The 22,793-nt window shown below is 44.3% G+C and overlaps 2 protein-coding genes across 2 annotated transcripts; one reads left to right on the plus strand and one right to left on the minus strand.

Annotated features, from left to right (window-relative positions):
• Positions 1-689: 689 nt before the first annotated feature.
• Positions 690-6,461, plus strand: Nobox (NOBOX oogenesis homeobox). The gene is made up of 9 exons (XM_057785185.1): positions 690-740; positions 2,168-2,492; positions 2,601-2,680; positions 3,093-3,199; positions 3,500-3,606; positions 3,843-3,928; positions 4,156-4,387; positions 4,687-4,982; positions 5,958-6,461. Exons 1-9 carry the CDS (start codon positions 704-706, stop codon positions 6,266-6,268), a joined length of 1,581 nt encoding a protein of 526 aa, XP_057641168.1. The 5' UTR covers positions 690-703; the 3' UTR covers positions 6,269-6,461.
• LOC130884170 (protein transport protein Sec61 subunit gamma-like) lies at positions 5,639-5,845 on the minus strand. The gene has a single exon (XM_057785174.1). The coding sequence runs from the start codon at positions 5,843-5,845 to the stop codon at positions 5,639-5,641; it is 207 nt and encodes a 68-aa protein (XP_057641157.1).
• Positions 6,462-22,793: the final 16,332 nt, after the last annotated feature.

Genomic DNA, 22,793 nt, shown 5'->3' on the forward strand with positions numbered 1-22,793 from the left:
ATAAGTAGCCTTCCATGATCCAGGAGTCCTTCTTTCTTCCTTAGATTAGAAAACTGATGTTAAATGACTAAGACTAATAAGAAAACCTGGAGTAGCTTGAACCTCATCTGTACTCGCAAAATTGGGCGGGGTTCAAGAGGTAATCTTCTCCAGGCCTAGGGTACTTTCAGCTTCGTTCCTGCCACTCGCTCCCGATTCTGATTGCTAAGGATTCTCAAATCAGTTTGGACTTTAGGCCACAAAAATCCTTGAAGTAGGCAGAAGATAGGACAGCCTCATGTTCGCAGACTCTCTTCTTGAGTACTTGCAGAAGTCTCCTTACTCAAGGATCAGGAGGTAACCCCAATCTTGTCCATTGACTGTGTGCAGAGCCTGAGAACCGCACCTTCAAAGACACCGCAGTAGCAGGCCTGCCATCCTGCAGCCGCTCTGTTCCTGCCCCAACTCTGGGAAGGTGACAGGCGTCTGGCCCCCCTTGGGGCTGCGTAGAAGGCGGCCAGGAAACTAACAGCAGTATGGATCTCCCAGGCCCTCATCCCAACCCCAGGTGTGCTGTGCCTCGCCCTGGGGGTGGGACTGGGGGCTCAAACTCCTGCTGCGCGCGCCCTGGCCTGTGCAGACTCCACACACCTGGCCACCCCACGGACTTCATTAAGGCTGCGCCTGTGGTACCAGGGCGGGCTGAGAGGTGGAAGTCTGTGCCATGGAGCCCACGGAGAAGCTCTGCAGGAAAACGCGGGGTAAGCACGCATCAGGATCGACCTTGGTGAGGGTTTACTGAGCCCGTGAGGTCTGCTGGCCACTCAGCCTTAAGAGGCTGCTTAGGTCTATGGGTGATAGTGGGAAAAAGAGGTGACCTCATCACATCCTCTTTTAGGTTTCCAACATTGCTCTAAATCTAGGTTTTGAGACTCTTCACCTCTCTCAGTACAGTCCCTTAATCCAACAAGGTCCAAGTTTATTGAGCGTCCACTCTGTACCATGTTTCTTACTGTGCTACAAGCCCTCCTAAACTGTTACTTGTCCGAGTGTCCCTTGGTCCACCCTGATCCCCTCACCCCCTGGCTGCACCCCCTCTCCACCTCTCTGAAGTGGTTCCACGGTATATCTAGAATCAGTTGGAAGAAGCTTCAGAGTCAGGGCTTGCCCCCAAGAGCTTTAGGTATTGTTAGAAAGTGTTTTGTTAGCGGCAACATCAAAGGCTTTAATAAGTTAGCCTTCCTTTATACATTTTCTGTTTCATTGGAGATGACAGAAACTCCCTGAAGTAAATTTTATTTTATCAAGAGTATACACAGAAAAGAAAAGGATTGTTTGGGATCCCGGGAAAAGTTCCAGGTGGTGGCTAAAGGCAACCTGTGCCCCTGTACCCCAGCCCTGTGTGATCTTGGGTGGATTATTCCTCAGGCCCCCATTTCATCACCTGGTGGGAAAATGCCTGCCTCGTGGGAATCCAATGGGTACAGCGGGCGCATACTAAGTGGGCTCAGAGTTGGGGGGTGAGTTTTACGATGGTGTGAAGGGAGTTTTCCTTCCATATGGGCGATTTTCCTCACCTGTAAAAGACTTGGACTGGGTGGAAGAGTGGGGGCGGCCTAGCTTCGGGGTGCGGGGTGGAGGGCGCTAGTCTGAGGAAAGCCAGAATAATAGGTCTGGTTTTCTCGTCCTACTCACGGCTCCCCTAACAGTTGTTTATTAGAAAGACCGGAACTGGTACCTGTCCCCCTGAACGTACACCTCTGATGTCTGGAGAAAACTAAGATGTGTACCCAGCTTTCCACTGTTCTCACATTAAGACCCCATCAGGGTTGCCATAGTTGTCTAAATTTTCCAAAGCAGTTAGAGCAGCTAATCCGGTGGTTCTCAATCTGTGACCTCCTTGGGGGCCTGAACGACCCTTCCACAGGGGTCCCAGTCACAGGAGACCAATTGGAAAATACAGGTGTTCACATTATGGTTCATACCAGTAGCAAAGTTACAGTTATGAAGTAGCAACGAAATTTTTATGGTTGGGGATACAGCTGCAGCATCTAATCCATCCTCCGTGTCTCCTTCCAGCCTCATTTGGAAAACAGGAAAATAAAAGCTTAGGTTCTCACAGCAGATTGATCAGCTGTAGGGAGAAAGGGGCTCTGCCACCTAATGCCAGTGGTTGCTGCTCTTTCAGGCCAGGATGCTGGAGGCAAGCCCAGGACTGTTGGGCTGGAGTTGGAGGGACCATTGAAGGGTTCTGCCCCACCTCCTGAAGATGACCAAGGCAAGCAGTCCTCATCCTCCAGGGCTGGCACTGGAAAGAGACTACCGTCGGAGACCTCTGGGGAGTTAATGAGGGATGGCAGCTGCAGAGGGTGCCACGACAAAGACCCAGCACCAGCTGCATGTAGTCCCCAGCCCCAGAAAGAAGTTTCTTCTCCCCTAGAGAAAGAGGTAAAGAAAGTGAAGCCATCCATCTCTGCAGTCCCCGGTAAGCTCAGGAAGCCTAACACCACGGGGTTAGCATGGAAGTTATCTTCAAGATGTCACTCAACATATGCTCCACACAAAACTATACTTTCTGAACCAGGCCTAGCCCCCAGTGTCCTCAGTACATTGGCCAAGAGGAGCCAACAGGAGAACCTGAAAGAATCCCTAGAAGTGACCTTTCAATTTCGGAAAAAGACTCGAACCCTGTACCGCTCAGGTTAGTCCAGAAAGGTAGAGGAAACTGTAACTCCATGCAAAGTGTGGCCCCAGGAGATGCTGGGGTATGGTTAGTCACTTTGTTGCATGTTTCTCTTTGTTCATGGCAGCACCAACACCTCTGACCCCAGAAGGGAAGACCAGGCAAGCTGTCTTGTCTTGTTAGACCTGGAGAGAAGAGTCAGGAATGCATATATCACACTATGCATGCCGAGAGGCATGGCTCTGAGAGGCATGGCTCTTGCTTTGGCACCCATGGACGTACCTGCTATGGGTGCCCATATCATACTACGCATGCTGAGAGGCATGGCTCTTGCTTTGGTACCCATGGGCGTACCTGCTATGGGTGCCCAGTGGGCATCTCCTTTTCTTCTCTCCTGCTGTAGTATCTAGCCTCCCCCCTTTTCCTGCAGACCAGCTGGAGGAGCTAGAACGGATATTCCAGGAAGACCACTATCCAGATGGTGACAAGCGTCGAGAGATTGCCCACATGGTGGGGGTCACCCCTCAGCGCATCATGGTAAAGGGGGCTGCTGGGCAGTGGGATGAAATGGTAGCCGCTGGTCAGATCAGGAAGGGGGACATGTGTTCAGTCTCAGCTGTGATAGAGACAGAAGTTAGTCTCAGATGCAGGGGTGTCCCAACTGATCCATGGGCCACAGCTTTAACCAATTAAATGAAGAAGAATGATACCACAGAGATCTTTTTATATTTCTAAGCTAAGAGGTAGCTGAAACCAAGTAAAGTCTCCTCCACAGTGACACCCAAGACAGTCTCTGCCAGCATTCTCAAGTTTCAGGTGCCCTTCCTCTGTCCATAGGTGTGGTTTCAGAACCGTAGGGCAAAATGGCGAAAAGTAGAGAAACTGAGTGAGAAGGAAACTAAAGACGGTTCTGTAGCCCTCAGTGCTGACAGCAGTCAACGCAGGTGAGAATAGCTCCTGGGTTGTTCATGCCAAGAAGTGGGGTGCACATAGGAGTTCTGGGGGTCTTGTTGGTAGCTGGGTGTGAGTGCGTGGGGTTACTGACTAATCCTTCAAGGAATTTGGGCTGGACTGGAGTCAAGGAGTTGCTGGTGACTTTGAGTGGTCCTTTGCTTGCACCAAATCTGAGTTCTAAATCCAGTGGCCATAGAAGCTACAGTCTTGTCCGTTCTGCCTCCAGGTCTGCCCCTGAGCTCCTAGCTCCTTTGCCAACAGATCTAGAACCTGGCCCCGTTCCTCCAGAGCACATTTTGGATGCCTTGCCAGGTCAGTTCCCACTTTCAGAAAGTTTCCCTGGGCGGGGGAAGAAGAAAGCTAAGAAGACAGTTGGAATAGAGAGTCCTTGCTCCATGGCGCAGCAGAGGGACAGCTCTCCAGGGTCCTGTGCCGGGGTTCCCTGCGTATTGCACTCCCTGCCATTCAGCAGTATCCTAGATGCCTCTCTATCCCCACCTTCTTATGCTGAAAGCTCCTATTTTGCCATATTTTCCTAGAGCCCCCTATGCTGCTGACTTCTGACCAGACTCAGACCCCCTCTCAACGCAATGAGGGTGCTCAGAGGATGGCAATGACCCCACCACTCTTCAGCCCCCCACCTCTTCGAAGGACCAACCTTCCTCCTTCCCTTAGTCCTATCCAAGTTTCTCAAGTGATGTCTCCACTGAGGGACATTTCTGGAAGTAACAGGATACAAAAGGACAGGCCCTGTGGGTCCTGGGGTACCAGGTACAGGATAGCGGGGAGAGGGAAAGGGCTGAGAGGGCGTATGTGACGCGGAGTTAAAAGATGTGTTGTTTTGGGTAAGAATGATCTAATATTTTATAGCAATAGAAGAGAAAGAATGAGAAGAAGCAGTGAGCAGGGGGTTTGTGGTGGGAGGAGGAGAGGAGGCGCCGGCGACATCCAGCGCTTGATGTTGTCACAGAGATGGAGAAAGGGAGGGAGGGAGTTAAGAGAGAATGGTCTTTTTACTGGGAATGAGGTCACTGTTGCACCTCACTAAATGCTCCCCTGTCCCCCCACAGCATCACCTCCCCACCCACCTGCTCAAATTTGGAAGACGTGGGGCCACAGGATTATCAAGCAAGCAGCCAGCTGGGTTCCTTCCAGTTCTCGCAGGCTCCGCAGACCCCTCTCTTCCCACCCTTTCAGACCCACTTTCCTTATCTGCCCCCCTTCCCTCTGCCCATTCCAAGCTTTCTACCACCGGAAGACTCTCTTTTCTCCCTTCCGTTTGGCCTCAGTGGGGACACATCACAGGATTATTGCCCAGGGCAGCCACCAGGTCAGATCTTGCTACAGCCACCTACTGGAAATATGGGTGAGTTGGGACTGGAAAGGAAGATTCTCCACTTTTGTCTGAAGTTGAGAAAGACACAATGCCTCTTTAATCTAGAAGGCTGAATGAGGCAGATCATGGGTAGTGAGCAAACCTCTGGCCCCTGCTTGTAGCAACTGAAAAGCACTTCTGTTGCTGAAGGATTTGGCAACTATTAGAAATAATGAACAAAAGGACCTGGTACAGAAATGGCAGCAGCCATTATGCCTAACTACCTAGACTTCTAAAACTCGCAAAGCCCTCCATCATGAATGAAAGAGATGTCTGGTGGTTCTGGATCTCCTTGGTGCTTATATGGGCCAGCCCTTTGCCTTGACCTATGGTCTACTAAATCCTAGGGCCTGGAATTGAGCCTGTCTGATCCTAGGGGAGAGGCTTCTGTTAATGATTCACCCAGGCTGTACTAGGACCTAAATCTTGGGCCTGAAGAAGGAGAAAGAGACTCAAAAAATTTAGTGGTTTTCAATGTTTTGGTTTTTTTTTATTGTGGGAAAATGTTTATTTTGAAATTAGTTTAGAAATACAAAACCTCTTGGGGAGGGGAAAAGGACAGAAAAACACAAAGTATGCAGGCAACTTTTTACTTCATAAGCTTCTCACACCCTCATTTGCTCCTAGTTCCTGCCAAGAGAAAGCATTCAGCCACCCACAATAATGTTATTAATAGGGATATGGATCAGTTTCACAAAGAAGCCAATGAATCCCATGATAGCAAATTCTATGGCTGTGGCCATGGCAATCTTCTGGAATTCTTTTCTGTCGGGCTTGGTGCATCGTTTAACCAGCCAAATTGAGTCCTTTACGAACTGCGGACTTGGCTCAACAAACTGCATTACCTGATCCATGACTGATTGCCGGACGGCGGCTTGAGGAGGCAAAGATACATAGCTTAGGAGAGGACCGGTTTTCAATGTTTTTAGTCATGTCCAATAATTCCCATATTCTTTGACTCCACAGGTCCAGGGCCCTGGAGTGGCCATTGTTTGCCAGAACCTCCCTTCCCCGGTCCACTCTGCCCACAGACTCTGGGGCCCCCTATGGGTGCAGAGGGCTACTTTCCAGACCTGCTTCCTGCTCCGTGTGCTCAGCCTATAAGCAAGCACCTTCCATTAGAACTCAATGGGCTTGCTGAAGGCACTAGACCAGAGACAGGGTCCTCACTGAACAAAAAGCCAGAACAGCAGACTGCCTCTTCCCTTGAGCAGCCCACACGAGAGGAAGTGAGGGACAAGATTAAGAATAGCCATGGCCCTGGGACTAAAGAGTGAAGAGAAGGTCCTTGTCGGGGGACTGTGGAGAAGAACAGGATTGAGGCACTCGTGCAAAGAGCAGGACTGAACGTTTGGAAAGGCTATGGACTGGCCTAGTATGGGAGCCCAAGGTCTTCCTACCCTAGGTTTTATGAAGGAAGAGAGCTGGCATCATTTTTTTTCTCCTTTAACCCTTAGAAGTTCTGAAGAGAATTGGGCCATGCTACTTGTAAATGTTACATCACTTTCTGCGACTTTAGTTCCTTCCTAGATGTTGAGGTGGTATCCAGTGTATGCAATAAAACAGTAACTATTGGGTGTTTTTCTGTGAATGAAGAGCTGTGCTTCTAACTACTTCTATGTTGGGAACAGTGAGCCACCAGATCCTGTTTCTTGTAAACAGCTTGTTTTCCTCTGATTTGAGTGCCTACAGCTGCTCTGAGCAAGAGACCTTCAGGAGTTCCTGATGGCGGGAGAGTGGTTTCTGGTGGGTTTGGCTGGGGCGTGACTATCTCTATATAATCTGGCCCTGAACACAATAAAGGGGGCACTCTTGGGGCATTCTGGCATCAATGATGACCTGTGTCTCTCTCTGTGAGTCTTTGTGTGTTTCAATCTCTAGCCCCTTGCCCAGTTCACGAACTGTATGGTGGCGCACAGAGTGCAGACAGGCGCTGGGCGCCACACTTCTGGGTGTTTCTTAGATGTAACCTTCCGGAGCCTGGCATTTTTATGGGTCTATTTCTTCACTAAAGGGGGATTTGGGCACCTTATGATTTTTCCTTTAGTTCTGCTGCTAAAATAGTCTATTCCCAAACCCCAAACTGAAAGTGAGTCTGGGCTCCTCAAATTTGGGCTTTGCAGGATCACTGGAGAAATGTGGGTGCATGGAAGCTATTGGATGTGGGCATGAAGCTGTATAACTCTTGTTACTGTGAATCCTAACTTCCCCCAAATTTATTTTCTGACGAAGGGTGGGGATAATAGGAATAAAGAATGAGGTGTGGAGGATACCTGAAACAGTATAGCAAGAAGGCGGTTCTTCCCTGGCTAGGGTGATGTCATAGTATGTCTTATTTTAGATAGCACTGACCTCACCGGGTTGGAATGAAGGTTCCAAGGGTCTTTCTGTCTTCTACACCATAGCTGGGAAAGGAACCAAAAGAATGTGACTAGGTACCTGGAAAGAATATATATGTTAATAACTACAGGTTCTTACTCAGCCACAGTCTGAAGTTGTGCAGGTCTGTTTGTTTATGGCTACTCTTTGTGATTGCGAGTTAATCTAGGCAGCTATGGTAATGGTTTGGGGTATGGGAAGAGGAGGGGAAAACAGCAGGTTGACAAAAGAAAAATCTCTTAATGACTAGACAATGGGTCAAGAGCTCAGGAGGGAGTAGACAGAGCATGAGAACATGCCCGTGTTTGCATGCCTGTCCTCCAGTCATTTGCAGACAAACTTCAGGCCTGCATAAGGGCTAAGTACTTCTTTTCTCATATGGACAAACTGGAGCAATGACTGATTCCACAACAAAGAAAGAAACATTAGATATACTGGTTCTGGGTATGAGTATTTGCGTTAGTATAATGGTAAGATGGTGGGTGTACAGTTTGTATGAGAAAGTAAAGGAAAAAAAAAAAAAGAAAAGCCGGACGGTGGTGGCGCACGCCTTTAATCCCAGCACTTGGGAGGCAGAGGCAGGCGGATCTCTGTGAGTTCGAGACCAGCCTGGTCTACAGAGCTAGTAAAGGATAGTAAAGATGCAAGAGAGATGGATCCAAATGAGACCAGAAAGAAGGGTAGAGCCTGTAGGAAATAACAGCACATGGACTGGGTGAGAGATTTCATTCTGTGATTATTCTCTTCCATCCTCAAATTCTATTAAAGAAGAAAAGTAAAGTTCAGATACAGAAACGGTAAGGTGAAGGGACCTGAAGGTCCAAGGTAAGAAAGACTAGATCATAAAATAGTTGGGAGGAGCAAAGAGATTCCAGGTTCCAGGTGAAAAGAAGCTCAAACTGAAAATATGCACCCAGAGAAAACTGGGGGTTCATGGCTTCAAAGGGGGGGGGGAATGGAGAGCAGAGTTCTGAAGATCAGTATTCTCACACAGGAGGAGGCTTCAAGGAATGAAAGATGAGTTAGGGAGATGGGTGCAAATTCGTCCCTCAGGGTGCAGAAAGCCAGCAGGGAAAATGCTCATGAAGGGGAGAAATGAACAGATGAGGAGGACAGTTGGACATGTGTGGCCAGAAATTGTGTAAAGGGAATACAAGGAACGTGAGGGAACTACATGTGTATCAATTAACTGAGCAGAAAAGGAGAGGGGAGATAAGGAACTTGGGGAGAACTCAGGGAGAGTAGGTGAGTGGGCATCAGGACAGTGAAATCAAGAGTCTACCATGGAACAGCAGGGAAAGGTAACAGGCAGGGAGAAGGAGGCTGTGGGTTGTAAGGAGCATCATGAGATCTGTGTTCATATGGAGACGGATAGTTACCGTCAAGTCTACAGTGCAGGAGGCAAGGAAGAAGCAGGTGGATCTAATAACAGGAAAGGATTGCTAGGGTTGTAGCAGATGGGAGAGTGTGCCCTGGAAGTAGGAAGCATATTTCTAATAGGAAACCAAAGTGACTTGAATGATATTCAGAGAACGCAAGGAGTGTTAAAGAAGGTCAAAACTATTGTCATAGGAGTTAAGTGATGGGAAGGGGAGACATGGAAAGGAGAATTTGCCTACATGAGCGACAGATCTATAAGAGTCTAGGAAGGGAAACATCAGTGATCATATTAAGAGTGTATTATTCTCAGATGGATTAAAATGGCCAATTCTCAGAAAGCTTTTAGGGAGCACATAACAGTTCAGTCTTGTATCCCCTTTTCCAAGTCTTTTCAGCCATGAATCAACCTCCCTGTAAGTTAAAGCTATATTTAGCATCCAACTCTTATAGCCTACATTTCCTAAATTAGGATTTGCTTTGATTATTGAATAAATTTTTTTCACAGAAGAACACTCTCACAATGGACTGTTTACATATTCACCAAAATAGTTCTTGGTTCCATGGCTATAAGAACCACCAGGGACCACTATTTGGATGTGGAAAAGAACTATCTTTGGCACACGGTCACCTTCTCCATTGATCTTTGAGGCAGCCCTTCAAATTCACAGCTTTAGATTCAATCATCTGCAATCCAAAACTGGAAGAAAATCGCATCTGTACTGAGCATGTATAGATATTTTCCTTGTCATTTAGCATAACTATTTGCATTGTTTGGGGTATTATAATCAAGACATGAGTCAAAGTATATGAGAAAATATGTATAGATTGTGTGCACACTGACATTGCAGCGGAGGGACTTGAACATCTACCTATTTTTGCATCCCAGGGAATCCTAGAATTAATCTTACATGAATACGAACATGTATGGGAATTTACAAACCAAGTTGGAAAATGCAGCCTAGTGTTGAAATTATCAATTCTTTGCCACTCAAGGGTCATAGCATCAGCAGTGCCCTTAAACTTAGGCATTCAAATGTATAGCCTGTAATATGGATGTCTCTTATTATGGGCACAAGGAAGTCTTTTAAAGGAGACATTTCACAAATTCTTTTGATTTACATTTGGTTTCATAAGGCCCAGGGAATGGGCAACCTTGAAACGGATAACTGAGAGACTTTTTGTTCTCATCAGGTATCACTTATTCAGTTGTTGTCAAAACTCAAACTTGGGGGCTGGCTCAGTGGTTAAGAACACTGGCTGCTCTTCCAGAGGTTCTGAGTTCAATTCCCAGCAACCACATGGTGGCTCACAACCATCTGTAATGAGATCTGGCATGCTCTTCTGGTGTGCAGGCATACATGGAGGCAGAATGTTGTTTGTTTGTTTATTTATTTATAAGAAATAAATAAATCTTTAAAAAAAAACCCTCAAACTTGGTAGAGATATAGTCTACTTGCACTGTTTGTTTTTCTACAGCTTAGAATTGGTTTGGAGTCCTTTCAGTGATTGATAGCACCCTGTATATGGCAAATGTGTGTGTGCGTGTGCACACATGTGAGTTTGCACCTGTGTGATTGTGTGCATATGTGAGTGTATGTACAAGCATGTGGGTGGAGTGTGTATGCTCCCACCCCGACACATACAAATTTTGAAAACTGAAACTCGGTGAACTTCAAGATGTAGCCTAATATGTAACTCTTAGACCATGTGTTAGACAATATAAACATACTTTTACTAAAAGTAGACATAAGTATTGAAAGATAAAAAAATGAAAGGTGACCTGAAGACAGGAAATGAATGTTCTTTAGAAGCCTAGAAACTAGAAATTGAAGAAACTTCATAGGCTGTTAAGCCGGAACTACTGATACACCAGAAGCACTCGTACCCCATTATGTCTATGACATCTTAACAGCCTGGGTCTTTGTCGGCGCTAGTTCACAAAACTCTTGAACAAATTGCCTCTCAAGTTCTTGATTCTGGGAGGAAACCAAATCTAGCTTCCCAGAATAGAGTGGAGTTTAGTTCTCCTGAGGCAGCACAAAGAATAAACTAAAGCTGGGACCACTGGGACCGTGTGCCGTACCTGAAGGCCCCTCATTCTTCAGGCATGCAGAAACCGCTTTGCTCAGCCCTCCCACGACTTGGGCTCCAGGTTCCTTGTCTCTGAACAGGTGAATGTGATTTTCTATTCCTCTGAGGAATGACGGCAATGTCAGGTCTGGACCTTACCTCAGCAAAAGCTGTCTGTGTTGTTTACTGCAGACTGTCATCTCCATCTAATAGGATCTCTGCTAATGGGGTCTCCAGTGAAGAACATTGGTGAGGTGTTTTGTGGGCCCCTGCAGCATGGTCATTCTTATCAATTAAAGCCTCCAGGGCATTTTAGTAAAAGATGTTTTGAGACTAATTCACTCCCAATTTGTACTTGGAGAAATAACATCTCATCTCAGATCTGAATATGCTAAGATTTGTGTTACCTGTTCAGCTTCATTTGGTTAGTTATAGCTCTTCGTGATCTTGTTAAGATGTTTTGAAATCCTTGCGGGATATCGCCCATCTTAGAATTTGTTCTATTTGAAAAATTTTTCTAATATAAATAATTTACATAGGTGTGGATTTGAAGGTCAATTTTGTTATATATATATATGCATATTTCTAATCTTGATTAAGGTATTGTGATTGTATAGTTCATTTAAAAATGTAATGTATATAGGTTGTTAATGGATAATCATCAATAATTGTCAAGCTTTTAGTCATGTTAGTTAGATTTTCTAGATGTGCATAGATATATTTCAGTTAGATAGGCATTCTTCATATCTTTCAAAGACTGCAGAATATGGCATTTAATGTTTTAATAACTTAAGGCTTTTCATGATAATGAGACATGTCTGCTCCTGGCAGCACCAATCTACTTCAAGAGGAAGATGGGCAACGAAGAGGCTCCTTAAGGAGTTTGATAGCCATTTGGGCAAGAAACTGCTCTTGCCTGGACTGTTGCATAAACTGGACACAGAGAACCTGCAGAAAGAGGACTGCTAAACTTGCCTAAAGATGAGATGGTTTTTCGGGGTTCCTGACTCATAAAAGAGTCTGCAAGACATTCTACAGGACACAACAAAAAATGACTAAACTGTCTTTGGAATTTCCTGCTTGATAAAAATGTCTGCTGGATACTATGGGCCTGAAGGCTGAAGATGGATGCCCCAACAGTACAAAAGAACTTTGGGTGACTGTCCAGGCAATGAGATGTCTCTGTCATTTCTAGAGTTTAAAGTTTCTTATTTCTTGTTTACTTAGATAATATTATATCCTTCTGGAGTCTTTGATGGAGTTAAAAAATGGTTAGTTATAGTTATAATTATAGTTTTCCTTAGTTATAATAAAAGATAAAATAAATATAAATATTGTAACTGTAATTCTTGCTTGATAACTGTTTTACTATATGTAATCTTACTATGTTAAAGCGAAAGCCTTTCTTTTTTGTTTAAACAGAAAAAGGGGAAGTGATGGAGGTGGGTCTTGTATTAATCTGTTGCTTTCATTGGTTAATTAATAAAGAAACTGCCTAGGCCCATTTGATAGGCCAACCCTTAGGTGGGTGGAGTAAACAGAACAGAATGCTGGGAGAAAGAAGCCGAGTCAGGAGTGGCCATGATTCTCCCACTCCAGACAGACGCAGGTTAAGATCTTTCCTGGTAAGCCAGCTCATGGTACTACACAGAATATTAGAAATGGGTTAGATCAATATGTAAGAGCTAGCCAATAAGAGGCCGGAACTAATGGGCCAGGCAGTGATTAAAAGAATACAGTTTCCGTGTAATTATTTCGGGGCATAAGCTAGCCATGCAGGCGGCTGGGTGCCGGGGACGCAGCCCTGCCACTCGTATTTCAACAAATTGAAAGTGTTTATTTTGGATATTTTATAGTTCAACCATTGCTAAATTAATAAGCAGTACAATAAGGGTGTGTTAGATAGTCTGTTATGCACCTGGAAAATAATCTATTACTGGCACTTAGTGTTAAACTAGCCATGAATCTTCATCTGTACTATAATCCAAAGCCATCTTTTGTTAGCATTTCCAAAATATTATGTTCAAAGGACCTGCTTTTATGACCCAATAAAATTAACATATTTTCTGTAATGCAACCAGATGTCAACCTAATGACATAACAAATACTTTGCACTTCAGGGACACCCACTATTTTTTATGCCTGTAAGAACAGTGCGGTTATTTGAATGAGAATGGTTCCCATAGGCTCACATATTTGAAGGTTTGGTCCCCCCATTGCTCGACTGTTTCGGAAGGATTAGGAGGTGTGGTCATTTTGGTGGCTGTATATCACCGGGGTAGGATGTCAGGTTACAAAAGTACCCGTCACTTCCAATTAGCTCTCTCTGGTTCATGCTTATGGATCAAGATGTGAGCTCTCAGCTACTGCTCTAGCACCATGCCTGCTGCCATGCTTCCACCACGGTGGTCATGGACTCACCTTCTGAAACTGTTAGCCCCAAATAAATGCTTTCTTTTACAAATTTCCTTGGTCATGAGGTCTTATCACAGCAATAAAAAAGAAGACAAATATTTTAATCAGTGTTTCATTAAGACATTTGAAACAGAGTGTCACTTATTTTTACCCCCTCTTCTCTCCCATTTCCTTGAGCCCCCTTCTGCCCCCTTAACTTCCTTTTCTTTTTCTTGGCTCACGTATCATATTGCCTTTCTAACATCTTCAACTTCTCTCTCTCTCTCTTTTTTTTTTTTTGATTTTCGAGACAGGGTTTCTCCGTAGCTTTTTGGTTCCTGTCCTGGAACTAGCTCTTGTAGACCAGGCTGGCCTCGAACTCACAGAGATCCGCCTGTCTCTGCCTCCCGAGTGCTGGGATTAAAAGCGTGCGCCACCACCGCCCGGCCATCTTCAACTTCTTGTTCTTCCCTTTTGTGGCTTCTTTTCTAGTGTCGTAGCCTATACTCACACTTGCACCCACTTATATACATACATACATACATACATATATATATATATAAACATAAACTAGGATTTGCATATGAAGTGATTTTTGTTATTCAGAGTTTATATTACCTCATTTAATATAATACTATTTCTATCCATTTTTCTGTAAGTCCCATTTTTGTTGTATGCCTAGAACAAAATTTCATTATGTATACATATCACATTTTCATTCTTCATCCCTCTGTGGATAGACATCCATTTCCTTGCTGTGAACAATGCAGGAATAAGCATGGATGTGCAGGTATCTCTGTGGTAAGATAGTCTTTGAGGTATATGCTGAAAGTGGTAGGAATTTTGTTGTTGTTGTTTCGAGACAAGGTTTCTCTGTAGCTTTGGAGCCTATCCTGGAACTAGCTCTTGTAGACCAGGCTGGCCTCCAACTCACAGAGATCCACCTGCCTCTCTCTGTCTCTGCCAAGTGCAGGGATTAAAGGCATGCACCACCACTGCCGGCTAAAAGTGGTAGGGCTTTATGGTAGATGGATTTTATGGCTTTTAGAAACCGCCACACTGATTTGTATAATGACTGCACAGGCTTACACTCCCACCAGCAGTGGATAGGGATTCCTCTTTCCTCACATCCTCACCAGCAGTTGGTTGATTGTTTGGTTTTATATGTTTACTTTTTTTTAACTGTTTATGACCTACATTTCAAAAATCTCATAGAAGTATTTGAGAATTTTACATTACATGTATTTTCATGAAACTCCTAAACAATCAGCTTGATAGAAACTAGTATCTATTAAATATCTATCAATTTGTTGCTATCAACTCTTAGAGACCCTCTCCTCAAGAAAAATGGTGGGGTTATTGAAGCCAGCTATGATGCCCTGCTTTAGGTTCCAAGGCCACCTTTTATTCATTTTATTTTTTCACTTAAACCATCTAATTTCTAGATCACGTTCCTTTCCTTGATCAAACAGGCTGAAATAAGAATCAAGGCTTTTGTCTATCATCAGTTGTCATGGTAACTACCTCAGGAGCTACATTATAGCAACCCTGCTCTTTGCTATCTCCTGGGATTAGACCCCAATGCATTCTCCTTTGGAAAGTTCTTGCACCACTTCTCATTCTTGCCATTGCTGTGGTTTTTTGTTGCTGTTTGTTTCCTGAATGGGAGACCAGTTTGCACATGCTGGGAAGTTCACTGCTCCCTCCCCTCTAGGCAAACACATTCCAGCCTCACTCAACAGTCCCCTGCCCAATCGCCCCTGACTGACACATCTTCTAGCAGGACACATTCGGCTGTTAACCAGGGTACCACCCTTTTTTGCAAATGCTAGAGAAATTTCAGTAAATGTCAGCACAGCTGTTTAGTCCCCTACAATTTTTTCCCACTAGATGGCAATGCACCACCAGTTTCTTTATGCGCCTAAAAATTCTGGTTGTTTAGTCAGAAGGGCCCAGGAGGGGATCTTTGCTCAGTCCTTTCCCCTGAATGCCCTACAGCATCCTATCAAAGATTTAGTTATCAAAGTCAGTTGGCTTTTAGTTCAGCTTTTCAGTTAAATAGCAAATTCAGATAAGCAACAAAATGATTTTTTTTTTAAAAGCATAGACAAGCTTTTTTTGAGGTGCCAGATAATTTTATCTACTCAACCTGGGAGCCCTGTAGCACTTAGTAAGAATACATGTGCCCATGAAATCCCATGATTCAGAAGCCATGGAGTCTGCCTTTGTATCTACTCAGGCTCCTGCATGGCAGGCTTCTGAGCAGTCTTGTAGCTTTAGATTCCTCCATACAGGCTTCTGGTTTTTTTTTACAATTATTTTTTCCTTCGGGAAAATTTAAAGCTGCTTGGTTCCTATCTCTTCTTGTCAGCTGAATATTTCATGTTTATGTAACTTTATGACACAGAATAGAATATAAAAGCCTACTTAAACATCATCTGCATTAATGGAACATGGAATGGAAACAGGCTACAAAAGACAATTTAGCTGAAGTCTTAAATGGCTATGATTACTTAGGAATAAATTTGATTCCTTTGGAGGGAAGGTTTTCTCTGTTTGTACAGAAGTAGTGCGTGCTTGGGTCCAGAGGGAAACTGAAGGAGATTTAGTTCTTACATTTGTGGTGTACTGTATAGTGCTCTGTCCTAAATGCCTTCCCATTTGGATTTTATAACAAAGCCCTGAGAAATAAGGGAAGGCATTTGTTCCAGCAGTTAAGAGGGATTTATAGGTACCAAATGTACTTGACGAATACAAAGATGAATAAAATGTCTTCCTAGCTTTCTGGGAACTGTGAGTCTCACAGGGCAGGCTGCCAACACAAAGGACCAGTTAAAGGCAAGGGGCAATGCTGAGCAGGGCTGGCTGTGTGGAACTGGCCATGAGAACAAAGGGAACAGAAGCACCAAGGAAGAGCAGCTCTATCTGCGCACTGGGACAGCTGAGAAAGCTTAGAGCCCGGTTATAGAACTGGCTCCTACAGGAAGAGCAAGCCTTTGGATAAGCTAGGAAGGGCAGTTTTCTCGGCAGAAGCAAGTGCAGGACGAGGATGAGGGAGCTCAGGGTGATGCTGTGTACTTGAGCTGCTGGTGGGAAGCTGTGAGGGAAACTGAGGCTGGAGTGGGAATAGGGAGAGGCCTAGGTCATGGTATTCAGACTGCACTCTTTGCACAAACACAGGCACTGGCTGTTTTAACTGATGGGTATGTCTGTCTCCGATCTGTGCTTTCAAAAGAGAAATGAACAGAAGACTGTCAGATTTAAAGAGGGGATATAAAGACTCCATATCAAATGACTGAACTAGCCTCCAAGATGCCCAAGGAAAGGCAAGGTCAAGGATTAAAGAGGGAATAGATCTGGGGAATGCTTAGGTTAGAATTGCTGGAACATGGTGGGAAATTAGCTAGGGGACAAGCAGAAAGTGAATTAGTAGTTTCAGAAACAATCAATGTTCTAATGAAGAGACACAGCCAATTTGCATGAACAAAGATACTTTGTGTTTGCTAAGGCTGAGTTCCTATGTGAAGAAAAAAAATGGATTGAAGTCAGAGATGAGAACCAAAGATAGCCTGTGGGCTTGTGTGCATGGGAAGTATAGTTTAGGCCAGAAACCACACAGAGTTGTCCATCAGGGCAAATATGAGAAAAAAGTCATCTTAGGACGGACTCACTGTGCTTGTTCTGGAAACATCTTGGAGAAGAGGAATGAGACAGTGATCTGGTATTGAGATTGTCTAGTAACAGGCAGTTTAAGAGCAGAGGTAGAAGGAGCTAGAAGAAATGTTTGGTTGAAAATGAACCAGAAGGGGCTGGAGACAGCTCAGTGGTTGGGGGTACCTGCTGCTCCTCCAGAGGACCTATACCCACATAGCAGCTCACAACTGTCTATAACTCCAGGTCCAGGGGACTTGATATTCTCACACAGATATATATGCAGGTAAAACATCAATGCACATAAAATAAAATTATATAAAAAAGCAAAAATGATCCAGAGCTCCATGAAGACTGTAGGGCACAGAGAAGTCATACTAGTAAATGTACAAATGGAGATTATAAATATCCCAATTTACAGAAGAAAAATCATGGATGTTTAAATTATTTCCAAAACTCTCTGGGTGGTGGTGGTGCACGCCTCTAATCCCAGCACTCGGGAGGCAGAGGCAGGAGGATCTCTGTGAGTTCAAGGCTAACCTGGTCTACAGAGCAAGTTCCAGGACAGCCAGGGCTACACAAAGAAACCCCATCTCGAAAAACAAACAAACAAAAAAAATTTTTTCCAAAATTCACCGTAGGCAAACCTTCATGAATATTTTTGGATTGTTTTACCTTCCAAATACAGGTAGCAAGGTCTTGCTTCACGAAGCTCTTTAAATTCTGAGAGAGTTTTCTTAGGTGAAAGGGCATCAGTCATAGCCTGTCCTGTCCTGTCTTTTGCTTATGTTTTATGAGACTGTAGGGAGCTGAAAGTACTCTCTGGGTAAAGCCAGAAAATGGTTTTCAAATGAAATATTAATGGTAATGATAACAGCATATTTAGTATTCATTGTGTGACTAGCTCTCTGCTGAGTAATTTCCTTTGAAAGCAGTATGAATATGGTCGGCGAAAATGTGAAGCTCAGGTGGAGTGAAGTGCTTGCCCCAAGTTGTAAAAAGAGTAAGTTTCAGATGGCATTCCCATGTCATGAGGTGTGCACTTTAGTAAGCAAGGGTATTGCGAGTTTACGAGGGCATCGTGAAAACAACAGGTAGAAACCAGAAGTGGAATCAACCCTTCAGTAGGACTTGTGCCTGTGTCTCTAAAAACATGCAAATAGTACTGCTACGCTTTTCTCCAGTAGGAAACAAGATTATTTAGATGGAGAAGAGGGAGAAATGAATGGCTGTAAAGCGGACATGAGGGTTGCATACTCACAAACCAGGAAGAGAATCAGGACTCATGAAAAACACGGGCAGAGAGGAAAGTGAGGCATTAGGGGCTGGGGAGAAACATAAGGATTTTAGAGGGTCCCTTGTGGAATGGGCCATATTTGTTTGGGGCCATCCTTGGCAAGCCCTTTTAATGCTAGGGGAGAGGTGGAAAAGAAGATCTCGGTGTTGTGGAATGCTCTTCCGGAATGACGGGCAATAGGACAGGAGTTCATAGAGCGGTGGAGTCATTCTAGTGTCCAGGAAATAATTACCAGAAAATCATGTTTGTTTTGGTGCTGGAGACACATGCTAAATATAACAACAGATTAAAAAGAAGACCTCCTGGAACCAGACAAATGGCTCAGTTAGTAAATCACTTGCTGTAAAAGCCTGAGTACCTGAGTTTCATTCCCAGCACCCACATAAAAAGCTGGGCACAGTGGTGCATGCCTGTAACCCACTGGGAGGGCCGGAACAGAGGAATCCCTGGGCCTCACTGGTCAGCCAGTCTAGCCTAATATGCAAGTTCCACACTCAATGAGAAACCCTGTTTCAGAAAAATAAGGTGAAGGGTAATGGGCGAAGCACCTGCTGCTAACCTTTAGCCTCTGTGTGTAGTCACACGTGTATACACGAGCACCTGTCCAACTCCCAAGTGTTTAAAAACGCTCTCCGTTTGCTTTCTAGTTCTCAAGTGGCCAACTGTTTCCTCTTTATTAGTTAATCCCAACATTATCATATTCCAGAGAGGAAATCCTGATGCATCAAATCTATCTTGTTCAAAAATGTTTTATATCCTCCTCTAAATTTACACACACACTTTACACACACACACACACACACACACACGTTGTCTCTAGTATCTGAAGGCCCTAGTCAAGGCTGATAAATTACCTGGAGACCATACCTTGACCCTTGTTTCCAATCTGTTGCCCCACCCAACTTGGCCCGTCACCAGCACCTGCTTATTAACCTTCAATAAATACGAGCTCCAGTCCTTCCGGCTCCCTCAAGCACCGGCGCTGCCCATCTTCTCTCTGTTCAGACTTTCCACCTCCCGGAAAGCCGCCTTCAAACTTTTATGGAAACATTAGACTCTGCAGGCCACTTGCTGAAATCTCAGTGGAGAACACGGAGCAGTTTGCACCCATAGCTCATAATTAATTGGCCATGTGACTTTCAGCGAGTCCCTTTCCATCTCCAGCGCCACTATGTGGCTCTGCCAACACCATAACCAAGGATGTTAAAGATACAAGGGTCTTCCAAGTTTGGCTTTGTTTTTACCACCAATAATGAACAATCTCACTCCCATCACAAATTGATCTTAAGAAAACACCCAAGAACTGGCCAGATGGGTCCCATCTTGTGTTCCTGTTCTCCAAAAGTGCTTACTTCTGTGGTGGCCTAAGGTTTCTCTGTGACTCTGTTCCACCAACAGCTAAAGGTCTGTTGGTCTTGGCTACTGTCCCTGAACAGTCTGAACTTTCTCCTTGGTGTGTGCGAGCCCCTGGGTCTGCGAGCAGATTTAGAATTTCCACATTAGTGCACGCACAGACTGGCTCCTGCTCCCCGTTTCCATTTGCATTGTTCGGGGTAGCTGCCTCTGAAACACTCAGGTGAAGTGCCAGGGAAATATTTATCTGCTCATTGGTGTTTCATTTGTGGCCAGACTTGGCCCTGCCCTGTTGCAAGTTCTGCCCTCAGGCTCATGACTCATTCACCAAGCAACAGGAATCAGCAATCGCCTTCCTCACCAGTAGGGAAAACAGTTTATAGCACCTTTCCTCCCCAAATTCTCTGTTCACTGCCCACTGCCCACCCAGAATCAAAATTCCCTGATCACCAATTGTCATTTCTTTTTGTAACATTCTGTGGTGATTGCAGCCTGGGCACTCTTACAAGAAAGAAACTAGGGAAATTTCCACTCATAAATATCATTTTAAAAATGGGAAGACTGGGACAAAAATGGGTCAAAGGCTATTGAGTATAAAGCATGTTCTAATGTAAGGAAGTTTATTTGAATCCTGGGCTGAGTTTGGCCCTTCTTGCTAGCTCATTTGCTTGTAACCCTTGACCTTTCCACACACCTAGGTTCAGAGTGAGAAGATTACATTAAGCTGCTGGCTCTGGTCTCCACAGTCATTCAGCTCCTGAGTCATGTTTACAGCTAATGCAGCTTTAGGGCCACTGGTCTGTGCTGGTGATAAAGCCAAGTCATTAGCACGTAAGATATTTACAGAGAGGTCTGAAAGCCAAGCCCAAACACGCACAAGCGTCTCGCTTGTGTCACAGGGAGGTGCAGGGCTACTACACCAAAACACAGGCTTTCTACAAGCTGATCTGCAAAACAATTCATAATGGAAATACCACTAAATACTTAATTACATAATTAAATACATAATAAGGCTAATACCACTAAAACCCACACAGACTATATGGGTACCTCAAGAGAATGCAAACCACAATCAAATTTACTTCTGGGAGATAAGTATGTGTCATAGGAAGGAAGTCAGTACATGTAATCTATTTAGACTTTTGAAGACTTTTAAATAATATCTGTCAAAAAGGTCAACGTAAAAAAGCAACCATGGGGTGGGGCTGAGTGGTAGAATGCTAGCCTATCAATCAATACTCTAGATTTGATCCTCAAAACTGAAAGAAAAAGGGAAAAAACAATCCCCACAGGCTGATGTTATCAAAAATCATTCTAAATAACTAAGACAGTAAGTAATAAGCAATAAAATGCTAAGTTCAGAGTTAACCTTAAGTGAAAGTGGGTGGTGAACATAACAGCTTGCTACACAAGCATCAGTAAAAAATGACCCAGTGCAGTGTGGTCAGCTACACAAAGGGACCGATACAGTACAGGGTGACTTGATTCCAAGCTCCATGCCATTCCAGTTCAGATCTGTAAGCAGGCCTACGGATGATGACATCTTCCATGTACTGCTTCCACAGAAAAGCAATAGCTGAGTGCCATCCACGTTTCAAATGTGGTTGCTTTACACATTATCATAAGCAACTGCCGGGTCTCTAAGCCACTGACATGACTAGGACTACAGCAAACTCTAAATTCTTGGAATCTGGAGAAGGTGACAATCACTGGGTCTACACATGCACCAATTTCCCCAAATTCAACGACTACAGAAAATGTAGTAACTCACCCAAGAGGGATAACTCACATCCAGTTTTTCTTTCTTTTTTAACCAAAGACTTAAATTAAGGACCATCTGGTACGTAAAAGCCAAATGTCTTTTAGTTTTCCAGATCAGAAAAGAACAATCCAGTATATATTACATAACTAAAGAAATGTATTAAGTGCCCAAGAACCCACAGGGATGATCCCAGCTAGGACCCTAAGCAATAGCGAAGAGGGTGCCTGAACTGACCTTTCCCTGTAGATAGACTGATGATTATCTTAAATATTACAATAGAACCTTCATCCAACAACAGAGGGGAACAGAGGTAATGACCTACATTAGAGCACTGGACTGAGCTCCCAAAGTTCAGTTGAAGAGTGGGAGGAGTGAGAATATGAGCAGGGAGGTCAAGACCATGAGGGGTTCACCCACTGAGACAGTTTGCCTGAACTAATGGGAATGCACCAACTCCAAATGGACTGAAAATCAACTCTGAAAAGGGTTGACAGTTGGGGTAGACTGAGGGGCCACTGGGATTTGTCTCTATGGCATGTACTGGCTTCTTGGGATCCTATTCTCTTTAGATGTAAACCTTGCTCAGTCTGGATGTAGTAGGGAGGGCCTTGGACTTTCCACAGGGTGGGGTGCATGGCCCTCTCTTGGGATTGGAGGGAGGTGGGGTGGGAGGTCTGTGGAAGGAGTGGGAGGGGAGTGGGAGGAGGGGAAGGAGTAGGAAGGGAGTGGGAAGAGGGGAAGGAGTAGGGGGGGATGGGAATTCTGATTGGTAATTTTTTTAAGTAATAAAAAAAGAAAAGAAAAAGAACCTATTCTCTATGGTGAATGCCTTGTTATATGCTTTGTTGACTCCCAAGGGAGGCCTTATCCCTTCTGAGTGGAGATGGCGAGGAGTGGATAGAATAGAGGGGGAGGGGAGGGAACCAGAAAAGAGGGAGGGGAAATTGTGATTGATATGTAAGCAAACAAATAAACAAACAACAAACAAACAAACAAAGAAATGAAATGTATAAGGTAAGCGGTTGGGTGGTGCTGGTACACCCTTTAATCCCAGCACTCGGGAAGAGGCAGGTGGGTTTCTGTGAGTTTGGTTTCTGTCATTCAGGTCAGTTTTAGGACCGCCAGGACTGTTAAACAGAGAAACCTTGTCTTGAAAAACAAAAACAAACAAACAAACAAAAACGAAAGAAAAAGAAAAAAAGAACTCACAAAGACATTTTAAGCCCTCAATAACTTTAAGCAATAAAATTAGACAACACTGACAGTTGCCTGCACATCCATCATGAAAAAAAGGGTTATTTTTACTTCTAAAGAAATACGACAGAACTTGCCTGGAATTTGCAAGGCTTCATATAACTCTCTTTGTGTTGTATGGCCAGTATTAAATGATTCTTATACAAATAGTTTGGAATGCAGTTACCATAGCCATTAATAAGAATCTGCCATTAAATTACATATTAATATACATATCAAAGATATATCACTTTAGTCATTTTTATAGAACAGACTATGAGAC

Source organism: Chionomys nivalis, chromosome 1 (genome assembly GCF_950005125.1).
Source record: "Chionomys nivalis chromosome 1, mChiNiv1.1, whole genome shotgun sequence".
NCBI lineage: Eukaryota > Metazoa > Chordata > Mammalia > Rodentia > Cricetidae > Chionomys > Chionomys nivalis.